General features: G+C 39.2%; 2 protein-coding genes across 2 annotated transcripts; one reads left to right on the top strand and one right to left on the bottom strand.

Moving 5' to 3' along the window:
• The first annotated feature begins 118 nt into the window (after positions 1-118).
• Positions 119-3,147, top strand: Abp1 (Actin binding protein 1). Its single transcript, XM_068292432.1, has 5 exons — positions 119-899; positions 992-1,443; positions 1,503-1,679; positions 1,750-2,234; positions 2,295-3,147. Exons 1-5 carry the CDS (start codon positions 645-647, stop codon positions 2,525-2,527), a joined length of 1,602 nt encoding a protein of 533 aa, XP_068148533.1. The 5' UTR covers positions 119-644; the 3' UTR covers positions 2,528-3,147.
• Positions 3,148-4,552: 1,405 nt separating this feature from the next.
• Positions 4,553-10,701, bottom strand: stv (starvin). Its single transcript, XM_068292534.1, is given in 5 exon segments — positions 4,553-4,860; positions 4,862-5,078; positions 5,146-6,319; positions 6,401-6,518; positions 9,708-10,701. Coding segments are annotated over 5 exon segments (1,890 nt in total). The 5' UTR covers positions 9,984-10,701; the 3' UTR covers positions 4,553-4,755.
• Between the last annotated feature and the right edge of the window lie 4,096 nt (positions 10,702-14,797).

A 14,797-nucleotide genomic window follows, 5' to 3' on the forward strand; every position in this document is an offset into this window, starting at 1 on the left:
AAATCGATCATTAATGCAAATAATCGATCATTATCGGAAATAATCACAAAATTTGCCCCAGTTTAGTTTTTGGTATTTTTGGGGCGCCACCTATGATTTGACATTTGCTTTATTAAAGTGAAACGGTCACACTGCTCTTGTCTGGGGCCGCAAGCAACAACAAAAAGTTTAAAATTTCCAGTTAAATTGGGCCAATTAAATTAATTAAAATGTTGTAGAGCCGTTACTTTTGAAATTATTAAACGCCGGAAAACAATTGGACTGCATACTATTAGCTTTTTCACTCACACCGCAGACAGCAAAGACATCGAAGACGACACCAACTGGAAAATCAATCGTGTGTTGTTGTTGTTGCTGTCAGTGGGATTTTAATTAAAAATTCCAGTTAAAAGACAAAGCCAAAGTTGGAGGCGGCAGCGCGTTGGTTGTGCTGCAATTGTGTTGTCGCTTTTTTGGTTTTGAGTCGGTCGGTTGGTTGGGGCGTTGGCTTTCACCCCAAATCCAAATAAGGTGAATAACAAGTGAAAGCTGGCCAAGATTTGCAATAGTTAGCATTGTTCAAGGTCATTGGTAACCCGAAACCGAATCCGCCACCACAACGGCCATCTTCATTCCCAGCCATCCCATCCCACTCATTAATCAATATGGCCATAAGTTTTGAGAAACATCGTGCCGAAATTGTGGCCGCCTGGAAGGATGTCCTGGACGACAAGAGTCCAACAAATTGGTCCTTATTTGGCTATGAGGGTCAGACCAATGAACTGAAATTGGTCTCATCCGGTGAGGGCGGTGTGGAGGAGCTCAATGAGGATCTGAATAGCGGTAAAATTATGTATGCTTATGTACGCATTGAGGATCCCAAAACTGGTCTAAATAAGTATTTACTCATCAACTGGCAGGTAAGTGAGTCATAGCCAAGTAATCTTATCGTACAGGTGAACTTATCTAAGCTTCTTGTTTTTCTGCTGCTGGATTTGTTTCGATTTCGTAGGGTGAGGGCGCTCCAGTTTTACGCAAAGGCACCTGCGCCAATCACATTCGTGATGTGGGTAATCTTCTTTCGGGCGCCCATTTAACCATCAATGCTCGAAATGAAGATGATGTTGATTTGGAGCGATTACTTAAGAAACTTAGCACCGTGAGTTCGGCATATAGTTTCAAGGAACCCCGTGGCACTGTGGAGGAACAAAAGGCTCCGGTGGGCACCAACTATACTAGGGTGATACCCACCAAAGAGCTGAATGCCAGTGTCACGCAGGATTTCTGGAAGAAGGAAGAGGCCGAGGAGAAGCGTCGCCTTGAGGCCGAAAAGGAAGCCAAGCGTTCGGAATTGCAAAAGCTAGAGAATGAGCAACGCTCACGTGAGGAGAAGGAACACAAGGAACGGGAAAAGCTAATCATAAGCACCACCAAATTGCAGCCAGCTCATGTGCCCATTAAAACGTGAGCTCAAGACCTGTTTAATGATTATATCTATTACAATTGCAATATTTAATTGACAGATCGCCTCAACCTTTGAGTCCAGAGAAAACAGTAGCTAATTTTGGCCAAAACTTAACAGATGCCGAACGCATGCGACAGGCACGCAATCAGGAAGCCAGGGAATTGATTGGTTCTCGTGTAGGAGCCGCCAAGGCCATGTTCACTAAGCACACCAGCGAGGGACAGCTGCAGTCCAAGTAAGAGCCAAGAGAAATATGAAATTAAGTCAAACAAAATTAATTGGTTACCCCTTTTCCCATCCGTTAGACTGAACACACAACCACCAGCGAAGCCTGCACGCAATTCTATTGCCCAGCGCATTAATGCCTTTAATCAAAATCAACCTCAGGAAACAGCTGTGCCTTCACCACCACGCTCCCAGTCTCCCATTAAGCCGGTAGTGGCAGTAGCATCTACGCCACCACTACCAGCAGTTCAGGAGACAATTCCGACACCTCCAGTTGCTGCTGAGGTGGTATCAACAATTCCAGAAGCCATTGAGGAACCACAGCCCGCAGATGATTTGCCCTTGGCCCATGAAAGTGAACAATTCTCGACCATCAAGAGATCACCGCACAGTAAAACCAATTCGCTGCAATCTCAATCACCAGATGAGACCACATCGTCTAATGAAACAGATACGGCTGTCTATCAGGAGGAAGAGCAGGAAGTTCGCACCAAAGTGTCGGTGACAGTGCAGCAATCGCAAGCGGCCAAAACCTCAAGCCTAAGCACCCTGGAGAGGAATGCCTGTGAGTACCATAATCCAATCCTATGAATCCTTTTTTTATTCCCCCGCTTGGCTTTTGCAGTAACCGATCTGGTTAACGAGGACGATTTCATTTGTCAAGAGACCTTAGGCGATTTGGGTTTGCGGGCACGTGCTCTTTACGATTATCAGGCTGCCGATGAATCGGAAATCACCTTTGATCCTGGTGATATTATAACGCATATCGATCAAATTGATGAGGGTTGGTGGCAGGGACTTGGACCTGATGGAACCTATGGACTGTTTCCGGCTAACTATGTCGAGATCATTAACTAGAAACTAAACCAGCATAATAATAAAAATAAAACAGAAGGGAAGAAACCCAATTGCCAAGCAATATGGGAGTACTGTGTTTTTTTTTTTTTTTTTTAATTTTTTTCAAAAGCATAAAATATATATTTATAATATCCTCTGCCCCTCCCATTAAACTCTTCTTCAAATTACACATTCTTGAACAATAATGCAGACTATACACCATATAGCGACTATAAGCGATTTGTATTGTACGATCACGTGTTTTATACAAATATATATATATATGATAATAATAACTAATTGACTAACTTAGAACTTGTAATCATGCCTAAATGTTATTTCTTTTAAGTTTGTGAACACGAAAATTAAAAAACAAAAACCATGTTGCGTCCTTTTATATAAAAAACAACCAACAAAATGAAATGTTTCGTAATCTATATATTAACTAATATGATGTAATCCAACTTTAGTCAGTATTTAAGATTTGGTAAAAAACAAGACTCCCAATTCATACTTGTAACCAAGTTTTTGTTTTTCTTTTATTATTATTATTATTTTTTTTATATAAATATATATGTATTATAGATGGAGACTTGTAAAACTTTTTCGTCAAATAAACTTTGATAATTGTGCAACAATAATGGAGAAATAACCAAGAAGATTTTGGAGAAAAACAATTCATTTAACTTAGAGCCTTGACTTGAATCATTGATGACTCGATAATTTATTTGAAATTAATTAAGTAAAAGTGAACTTAATCTTATGATCTCTCGAATTGCCCATCGGAAATTGCTTTCTAAAGGCCACTTGATCATCGTTTTCATCCTGTAACTTTTTACATACAGGTAAGTTTCAATTTTAATTTATAACCAAAAACATTGTATTTAAACAATTTATTTCACAGAATCGAAATGGGATAATTGACAGTAATGAAATACTGGTAAGTCATCTGGAAACCCCAATTTGTTCTCTTCAGTCTAATTACCATCTAATTTTTGCAGATCTAATGACATGCGATCGAGGTGTTGATATATGTATATAGAAATCTAAGGCCACAAAGCAATCAGCAATCAATTATATCAGGTATGTGGGTAGTATATACTGGATATAAACATTTTAAAATATAGAAATTGAATATTTCAACAATTTTGGTTTTGCTTAATTTAGTCAACATATCATTTTATATTCTTGTTCCCATTCCAAATTGATTAAAAAGAATTCTCTCGTTTATATAGTCAACAATATCTACATTTATTTTGTTTTTTGTTTTGTTTTTCTTTTTGTTCATTAATTAGTAGCATAAATAATTATTTATAGTTTTCTTTATAAAGTTGTTTTTTTTTTTAATGTTTAACAATTTGTTGTCACAGGCCATGCCCATAATTCCTTGCCCGCCTTCTACCCGGTTCAGTTGACGGGGGTGGTGTGAGTGTTTGGGGGGCGTGGCAAACAAGGCGCATTCGTTGCTGTAGATTTGTATGAGATCATACTGCGATCTTGTTTTTATCTTTTTGTTTAGGGCCTTTCGCTTTTGCTTTCATATGATCTGTATATATGTATATATATTATACATATATATATATATGTATGTGTGTGTATAGCATATCAAAAAAAAAAAAAAAAAAAAAAATTGTTTATCTCCGGGCTTAAACATAATCAGCTCTTGAAAGTAATGTAATCAAGTTTTCCTTTAAGTTACTTTTTTCTTTTGATTTCATTTTGTTAACTTTTTTCTTCATTTGCAATAAATTTGTATGCAGTTTATACAGGCACTTTTCATAATTATTTTTGTTGTTGTTGCTTAATAGCCTAATCAATGTTTGTTTTGTTGAACTTTTCTTGTTTTTGTTTTTCTCTTGTCGTTTATGTCGTTTCTTTATATGTCACATGAGATTTGTTTTTGTTTATGGAGTACGTATATGTATATGGATGAGTGTATGAAATATTTTTGCCAGCTTTCGGCTCCCAGCTCCCGATTCATGATATATCTTTTGGTATTAATCATAAATAGTAAATAAAGGCAGAAAAAAAAGAAAGGTTGAAATATTTAAAAAAAATCAATTGTCGCTTGTCCGTTGGATAAATTCAAAAGGTAGAAAAAGAATAGACGAGAATTAAGGATGGATTGTGGATGGTCGCAGGAGGGTCGAACGAATTTGCCATCATCATCATCATCATCATTATTTGAATTTGGTTAATTTGCGTAGTAGCTGCTTCGAAACGGTCGCCTTGTACAGGCGATGTGTTCATCATTCGGACGTCGTTGATGTTGTCTCCAATTGCGCGGAAGCTGGCGTCTCCGCACCAGCGGCAGCACTTGGTGGCGGTGGCAGAGGAATTGGCTCTTGCATTTTTTGTAGCATCCATTGGCTGTGGGGTGGACGGCTCTGCTGCTGGTGTTGGTGTTGCTGGCGTTGATGATGTTGAAGTTAATGGGGCCTCTGGGGCAGCCTCTGCTTGCTCTGGTGCTGGAACTGCAACTGCAACTGGAGCTGGAGCATCTGTTCCAGATGCCACTCTGGCATTCTCCTCAGCCTTGGCCTCGAGCACATTAATAGAAGCCTGAATACATCTAATAAAATGAAGTGGAAAGTGTTTTAGTTAAGGAGAAATTTAGTAGTCGTTTCTTTTGAACTCACTTGATGGCCTCTTTGCGTGCCAGGCGAATGCTATCTTTGCCATTAGTATCAATGGTATCCAATTTAAGTAGATTACGCGTGAGCATCTCATCCAGATAGGCATATTCTTTCTCTTCACGTGTGCCCTTGAATTGTTCCACCTTGGCCATCAGATCGAGTACATCTCGTTGAATATCCTGAATCTTATTGATCGAGTCCAATGTGTGTGGAGTCTGTGGTGGCAGGCCAGATGCCTCGGACTGAAGTTGTGGCTCCTGCGGCTGTTGAGTATTAAGTGGAGTGGGACGTTGCTGATGCTGAGAATGCTGTGGCTGCTGTTGTTGTTGTGGGGCATAATAACCCGCCTGGGCAGATGCGGCAGCCTGAGCCTGAGCCTGGGCGCTGGGTGGAGCATTTTGATTGGGTATTTCCTTGTGGGCATTTATAATGGGTTCCGAGCGACCTTCCACGAAGATTGGTATAGTCCGTATATAACTGCCGCCAGGTGTTTGCGGCTGTTGCTGTTGCGGAGGCGGTGGCGTCTGTTGCTTCTGCTGCTGCTGCTGCTGAGGATGCGCCTGCTGCTGTGGGGCATAGTATGACTTGTGGAATTGAGGCGGTGGTGTTGTCTGCGTGCCAAACTGTTGTCCAGGTTGTGGTTGCTGTTGCTGCTGCTGTTGTTGGTAGTGCAAATTCTGCTGCTGTTGCTCTGGTGGCGGAGCCGAATGAGAACGCGGCCCTTGTTGCTCCTGCTCGGCAACACTCTTCACACCCATGTCCATGGTGTTGCGTAGGCCGTGTTGATTCAAATTAATTGAAGATTGACCCCCAGCGGCAGCAGCAGGAGCACAATCCACCTCCGATTGTCCAACATTGGGATCTTCTGTTTGTATGGCCGCATCGCAAAGATTTTTCGATGGTGATTGTGGCACTGGCTGATGATGGTACTGCTGATGATGGGGCACCTGTGGATAATATTGCTGCTGCGGCTGGCCGCCGGCTCCGGGACTTCCGCTGCCGCCATTGCCACCACCGCCGGCTGCTCGCCTGGCAGCGAAGCCCTCTGGTATATACTGACGAAACTCCGATGGCAGTCTATGGAAGAAGTCATCATCATCATGGTTTATGGGATTGGCACCACCGCCGGTGGCGCGACCACGTCTGCCCATTGTCGAGAATTGGGGGAAGCCAAAGTCTGCAGCGTCATCAAAATAGGAAGAAAATTCATCGTCAACATCGGCAACATTGGGGGTATGATGGAAACTATTCCGCTTACGTGTTGTTGGGCCACCACCAAATCCGGCAAAGGGATCGTGATGCATCCGCCCCAAACGTGAGCGCTGAAACATATTATCCATATCCATGTCCATGTCCGGTTCGAAACCAAAAGTCGACTGCAAAATGCCACAAAAATAAATTGTCAGTATCAAAGTATTAACAAATGCCTCGCACAAATGATTTTGTGTCAGTGTCAATAATAATCTAGAAATCAAATTTAATTTTGTGTGCTGATTTTTTAAGCATTTAATAAAAACACATAAAGAACGCTTCAACGAACAAAAAAAGAAAAAGGAAAGGCGAACATCATTAATTCGCTAAGCATAAAGTGCCCACTTTGCCTACACTGCAAATAAATATTGAGCTCATTCAAAAGTTTTGAACTTAAAAAGCTTGTATCAATCATGAAATTTCTTCAATGCTAAAACTAGTTGAGAATTACAACTCAATGAAAATGTTTCTTATTAGCGTTGTCGCAGTTTCTGAAAAACTTTTTAGTTAAACTTAGCAATTCAAAAATGAAATTTTTAATTTATGTTTCAAAGATTTTGAATAGTTCTCACGTATTTCTTAGAGCTCCAAAAGTTTCTAAGCTGATTTTGGTAGTGGAATTGGAGAGTTTTAAGCCGGAAAATGTTATTTATAGATGTTTTTCAGTTTGCAGTTTCTGTGGAACTCAATACCTGAGTGTACTTTTCCTTTTGTTACATTTTATTTATTTGAACTTGTTTTCAAATCATATTTTAAAGTCTGATAATGCCTTTGAAGTATTGTTGTACTTGTAACTTGAGTTGATTTCTGATACGAAAATTATCTGCGTTTCTCTGAGTGTCGTAGAATCGGTGTAAAGTGTTTGGCGAATTGTTTATAAATAAAATATGAGTCAGTATGAGCGAGAGTCGTTGAATGTACATATCTGCTGACACGAGCATTTTAGGTGTGTGTGTGTGTGTGTGTGTGTGGGCAAACAATAACAACAAGTGATGTCAATACGATATAAATGAACAGCTGTTTGTTTTTTAACGTATTGAGAAATTGAGCAATTTTCATCGTCAGCGAAATTTACTCGGAATTGAAAACATTTTTATTTACCTTTTTGTTCTAGCACAAAGCTTGTTCTCTCTCTCTCTCTCTCTCTCACTCTATCGTAAATGCCTCCCTCTCTATCCCACTCTCTTTCTATTTGCCTCTGTCTACGGGCAATCCTTAGTTTACTTAATCAATTAGAATACAATAACACTTGTCACTTTAATTTCAATGCACTTCCGTTTTAAACTGTCGTGAGTTTTTTATTTTTATTTTGTCTCTGTCTGTGTGTGACGTTTATTCTCTATGGCGGATTGTTTGTGAATGAAGCGAACAGCCGGCTGAACATGGCCTTTTATATATAAAGGTCGCCCACACTCAGCTCAGCTGCTGCTCGCGGTGTTACTTCTCACATGTTCTCGCAATTTCTCGCATTTTCTTGCGTGTAGTTAACTCTCTTAACTTACTCTTTATGGGGTCTGTCTTCTTAAATAGTGACGCAGAGCAAAAACAAAAACAACAAACGTCACGGGCTTCCACAAAAAAAAAAAAAATTAAAACAGTTGAGCAACAAAAAAGCCAAACCAAAAAGGCCGCCCACACGGCGTATACGTATTTTTTTTTTCCTTTTTGTTGTTTTAAACATATTAGAAAACTGACTTGACTTTTTGCTTACATATACATGAAGCGTCATTATATATTACTATATAATGCCCACCTACATCGGAACACACACACACAGAAGACACAGAATAAGATAGAGAGAGATACATATACATACATACATATATACATACATATATATAGCCAAAGAGCCAACAAAAAAAAAAAGAGAATGAGTGAACAAGCGAGCAAGAGAGGTGAGGGGAGGACGATAGAGAGTGCGAACGTTTTTTCTAGAAATTTTCAAATATTTTCTGGCAAATCTACTAAAATACTTGATAGATTTCTATGACTAGGGCGCCTCCCTCCCCCCTTCACATGTCCGTCTTCTCATCACATCGCGCACATACCATTTACTAAAAAGATTAGGCCCCAAAACAGCTGTACTTTGGGGTAAATTTCCGCACGCGTTGCCACATTAATCACATATGTATGTACATACAGATATATGTAGCTAACTAGTTGGGTATATACATACATACATATGTGACCTCCCGTTCTCCCTTCCCATCAACTGAAACCCCTTTAAGACCCCCCTTATATCTCCCCATCTTCTTTAACTGAGTAGTAGGTCAATAGTGTATGCATACATACTTGACATACTGTTGTAAAATAGTTGTGGGTAACACAAAGTGGGTGAGACGGTGGGTGAGGTGGCTTGCATATTGTTGTTAGGTGATTCTAGCTGCATCTACACATCACACATATACATACATGCATGTATATCCAGAGAGACAATGAGGGGGGTGGTGGAGGTGAAGATTGGAGGAGGATTGCCGCTGTTGGCTTTTACGCAACCACAAAAACGATTTTTTTCATTGTTTATTGCGATTTAGAAAGTTTTTCAGTGCCAATTACCGCTGAAGGTAATTTGTTGGAAACATGAAGGATTCATTTGTTTCAACTTAAACGCAAAGAGGTCGAACACACATAGACACACATACAAAGAGAGCGAAAATCAAATGTTTTTCATTTTAAACTGATGACTTGGATTACAGTCAAAAGATTTTCAGGGGAAATGTGATATTGATGGGCGGGATCTATAGGATCCCGGACTATCTGCCTGGATCCAAATCATAAACTTTTTCAAGTGCAGTGTAAATAAATGCTTCTAGAACTTTAAAAACTTTGCTATGCCAAAAAAGAAAAAACAATGCGTCTGGGGCATGGGCGGATCCCAGGTTTTGGGGGGGTCTGCACAACCACTGAAATATCGGCTCTCTCAGAAAGAGTTCGCTAAATCCTCATACTTCTGGAATAATTTTTAAGGTCAGAATATTAAGTTTTTTGATTGGACCCCCCAAAAATATATGCTAGATCCGTCCATTGTCTGGAGAGAAGGACAAAATGACCTTGATGTATGTTAGCGTGACTTGACTGTAGTTCCACACTCTGACACTATACACAGCAGTGCAGCACGCGAATACACAAAAAAAAAACAAAAACAAAAACACAATCATACACGCATACGGGGGACGCGACGACCTTGCCAGGCGCCAACCTTGGGAGGCTCTCGATTTGTAGCTGCGTCTCCATTCGGTTTCACTCAGTCAGCCAGTCAGTCAGTTAGTCAGTGAGTCAATTAGCCAGTTCCATCTTTGTAAACGTTCACTCACCTGAAAATGTTGGGGCTGCTGTTGACTTTGTCTGGGTGAACCATAGCCTGGCTGAGGATAAGTATTTTGAAATTGTTGATGAGGATGATATCCCGGCTGTTGCTGTTGCTGGTGTGGTGGATGTTGCTGCTGCTGCTGATGCGGTGAGCCGTGTCCAGCATTTATGTACTCCCGATTGATGGGTATATTGATGCCTGCCCCATTGCCAGCGCCATTGCTGCCATTGGAGGACGCATTGGCTTGGGCCTGGTTAGCTGCTATCACAGTTGGCTTCATATTGCCTTCAAGTTGCGTCTCGTCTCGGCAGAGGCGACCAAAATTAAAAAACAAAATTTACGTTTTTCTAATCGAAATTAATAATTTTGACGTTTATTCTTTTTTGACGTCTTTCGTAATTGTTGCTAAGTGAATGTTTCGGCTAAATATTTCGGGAAGGGGATGGATGGGTTGGTTGTTGTTCTTTTTTGGTTTTTGGAGAGGAGTAAGGTCTGGAAGGTTCCGTTGCGGTGTGATGTCACTTTAGTTTTTTGTTGCTTCTTTTTTCTTAATTTGTTTTCTTTGGTGGGCTAACACACACACACACGCACACTCACAGCCGATTTCTAACACAAGTTTACACTTTACTTCCACTTGGCTACTTTTTTTTTGTAGTATTTCCGTTGCAAAAAAAAAATGAAGCTTTTGTCCCTCGCTCTTGCTCTCTCTCCCACACACAAACTCTCTCTCTTTCTGTGACTCTCTCTAGGCGAACGTTGGTATTTATTTTTTTGATTTTTTATTCAATTTAAATATATATAGATTTTTTATTTTTGCACATTGCCGGACACACTCGCACACATACACACACACAGAGATAGACACAATTGTTAATTATTTGATATGTGTGCGTTTGATTTTTTTTTTTTTCGGTTTTCTTTAGTAGTTTGTTTCTTCGTTTGGAACAAAATTTCACATGCACGTCTTTGCAGGTCCACACGTTGCCAAAGTTGCTCGTCGACTGAGCGCGCTTTCAACGCTATTCACCGCTGTTAGCCTCAGCAGCAAATGCCGCCGCATGGCTAGGCAGAGGTGAGGGTGAGGGTGAGCGTGTGTGTGCGTTTGTGTGTGGGGGGAAGAGAGCTCTTCGCTATGCTCCAATCTGTCTGTGGGCAGTGCACAGTGGGTCCCTCTCTCTCTCTCTCTCACTCACTGACTCTCTCTCTCGCGCGGTCAATCTTAACGACGTTTTGGTTGGATTTCCTTTGAGTTTAACTGAGATCTGGTTTCTGGTTATGGCCAAAATAGGTAAGGGTAAATAATATTGCTCAACTCTCTTTGTGTTCGTTCGATCTACTCTCATTTTCACTACCAATCTGATCATATTTAAGTTTTTTTTTTTTTGTTTGAAGATATATACACACATCAGACTTAAAAATAGCCAACAGTGAGAGAGAAAGAGAGAGAGAGCCAGATATTGGACCCAACTAAAAGAGAACACACAAACAAACACACATAGAGAGTGGGAGAGGGAGACTGAGATAGAGAGACGCGAATTCCATTAGCCATTAGCCAGAAGCAGTCGCATGGCTTCTAGAGTCTGTAATTCTACGTGTGTATTTGTATGTATGTATGTGTGTATGTAGAGATAGAGTGCGCCCAGTTAGGAGACTTAAGACGCCTACATGTCTTTCACTGCGTCATCAATTGGATTCGCCCACAACGGAATTGAAATCGATCATTGTGACTAACAACAACAACAACAACTACTTAATAGATCAGTTCAATTTTCTATTGAAGCGTTTCTTCTTTTTATGACAAACTAACTGCAAATTGATTTTGAAAGAGATTTCTGCCATTCGATCTGCAGATTGCCAATTGTAAGGCTTCATTGACTTTAAGCCATTTCTAATAAGTATACGCCCCCTCAACCATTTCTGTGTCCAAATTATCTCAAGTCATTTTCCTAGAGATTCTGCTAATAGAAAAGACCAAGGGATACCCCTTATAGGAACCGTTTGTGGTTAAAATAAAAGGAATTTCATATCTCTATACTGAAAGACTGAACTTAAACAAAACCATAAAGTTCATATTAGTCGACCTGAATTTAAATGATCTGTTGAGGAAATGCAACTCCCAATAGTTGACTTACAGTTTCGATAAGTGCTAATATACCCTCTTAACATAATGGCTACAGGATATAATCAATAAACACTTTCGTGAGGAATATAATAAATGCAATAAGAGCAATTTCAACGTTCTTTTGTCCAAATATTCGACTTACTCATCGGGCATATACATATGTCAGTTTGTATGTATGTATGTACATATATGTATACTTAGCATGGCCGTTTAGCTAAAGTATATTAACAGTTGGTCTAAATTAGTCCAACGATAGGTGTATTTGTTCTTTGTCACACATATGTATATATGTACCTATATAAATATATGTATGTCTACGGAGATATGATTAGCTTTAAGTGTAACAGTTTATGAGCAGCTGTTTGGTTTTCTATAACTTTCATTAACTTAGTGACTGGTTGACTGGCTTACTGGCTAACTGGCTGCCTGCCTGACTGATGCGTCATTTGGCAAAAAAAACGTTTTTCATGGGAAAGGCATTTTCTTTATAATTATAATACACATATTGTACATACTTGTACGAATTTATAGATATATTCGTAGGTATATACATAAAATCGTCGCCTGGCTGCCGTACACGCCCACACACAGAGACACACACACACACAGAGAGAGGCGGCATTCTATATAGATAGAACTGAGAACTGATGAAATGATTGTTTTTGTATTTTCCAAATATCTCGTACAACAGACTCAGTTAAGCATATAAAATTGAAATAATTCATAATTAAATATTGCACACCCAGAAAGCTCTCTAATAAGTATATGTAGATAGATAGATACATAGATGCAGGAGATACATATGTACATATATAAAGAAATATCATAGCCACCACAGGCAATATGAAAAATCAAATTCGAAACAAAATTAAATTCATGTTGCAAATATTTGAACACAAAAACGCAAAATATAAAACAGAGAAATCTGTTTTCAAAGGCATTGCGTGCCATTTATGGCTCCCCTGCAACGCAAACCGTCAAAACAAAGCCCAAAAAGTAGAAAAAAAACAACAACAAAAACAAACCCAGAGCCAGGCCAAGTTGTTGTCATGTCGAAAACTCTATACTCTTACCCAGACACTCGATCACATACATATGTACATATATCTTACTATAAGTTCAAGAATTAATTTTTAGAATGAAGTTAAAAAATGTCAACGACTTTATTGGCTGACTTTGGCCCGATTTTCAAATAGTTCTCAACAATTCTCTGTTCACTCTTGAATAGAAGAAAAAGATAGTTTTCCCTATTAATTGTAAACTTATGATCATAATGAATACACCCACAATGATATGCAGAGTACACAAAACACGGACGGACTGGGCGACTCGGAATGGAGTGGAGTGGAGCTGAATGAACTAGCACGGATTGTTATTGAGGAGGGAGGAGAGTTTCATTTTTTGGATGAGTCAGCAGACCGAGTGTGTTTATTATTATGGCTAATGTGAGCTGAAATCAGAGAATAAACTAATTGAAATTGAATATCCATGTGTATATAGTATATACACTTAAATAGGTATGTATGTATGTCTAAGTGTGTGTGTGTGTGTGTGTTTATATAACCGATATTCGTTTAACTATGATACCATCAAAGACCATTAACAAAACGTATTAACGCTATGAACAAATCGGCTCTGGAAATTCTTCAAGTTGAAATTTATGGCCATTAATTGTTGGTCAGGTCAAACGATTTTTCATTGATTGTGAATGGTCCTAAATTAATCTATGAAAATTTTACTACATTTGGGGATCGGACTGTGTGACATTATTCAAAAATCAAACACATTTCTAATGGACTAGTTGTTAAGGAAATATCCCCATTTGTTCTTTCTTCTTTAATTTGTATTCTTATTAATCTTTTATATTCAAAGATTGAAATTTTAATATCTTAGAAGTAAAAAAGCTGTCAAGCTTTTTATTGATTTTTAACTTAGAACTTAGTTCTCTTTAGAAGATTGGCCAGATATGTATATAAGAAATTAACTAGGTAATTGTTTACCATTTTCCAAAGGCTTCTTAGGACCATTTTCTTTGTCATTACAGATCGAGTGTAAAGTAGAAGCCTAATAGCTTTAGTTGAGGTTCTCAACTAGGTTTGTAGATGTGGTATATTCTTCTCAAGACTTTAGCCACGTTTGCTAAACTCAATATACTAACTGATTATCCTTTTTGTTGGTTAGATGTTAGGTTAGCTTTTGATTACATTGTGATTAAACGACTTCAAATAAACACATGTTGAACTCAATAACCCCAAACATTAACTTTTTATGGGCAATTGTCTTTGAAATCTATAATGAGCTTACAGTTTAGAGGACTCAGGACTCATTTAAGGCTAATTGCAATTGTATTGCGACCACCTCTACTGCCACTACACAATCAGGCAATGAAATCGCACAAGAGGTCAATGGATTTGATGCCTGAAACTTGCTTGCGATTAGTCGACAAAACACAAAAAAAAAAAGAAAATGAAATAAATTTGTGGTTTCATTCCCTAATTCATGGCATGGCAGGGAATGTTGATGATTATTTCGCAGATAATTGCCGAACGCTTTAGCCGGTCGTCAGGTGTTCTGCCCAGTCTTCAAAATTTCCCACAAATGGCCAACCTAGCCACATAGCCACACATGGCATGGGAGTCAAGTTTAGGTGGGCCACCTTTATCGTGAATTATATAACTGAATCAAAGGTTTTTACGCACTCCCCCACTTTCTCTCACCCACTCTCACTCTCACTCTCACTTTCTCTCTCTCACTCTCTGGCGGAAAGCATTCTCTACCTCTCGACCACAATTGTCCAAGTCCATGTGTGAAAGTAGTTCGTTCTTTAATTTTGTGTTTTTTGTGCTGTGTTGTGTCGTCGTCGTCGTCGTTTTGTGTGTGCGTTTTCATTCGAGTGAGTGTTTTTTCCAATATTTTTTGGCGGGCTTTCGCATGGCGCATGCCCAATTCAAATCCTTTCCTTCATTCATGGC

The sequence above is a fragment of the Drosophila tropicalis genome, unplaced genomic scaffold, assembly GCF_018151085.1.
Source record: "Drosophila tropicalis isolate 14030-0801.00 unplaced genomic scaffold, ASM1815108v1 contig_694, whole genome shotgun sequence".
Classification (NCBI taxonomy): domain Eukaryota; kingdom Metazoa; phylum Arthropoda; class Insecta; order Diptera; family Drosophilidae; genus Drosophila; species Drosophila tropicalis.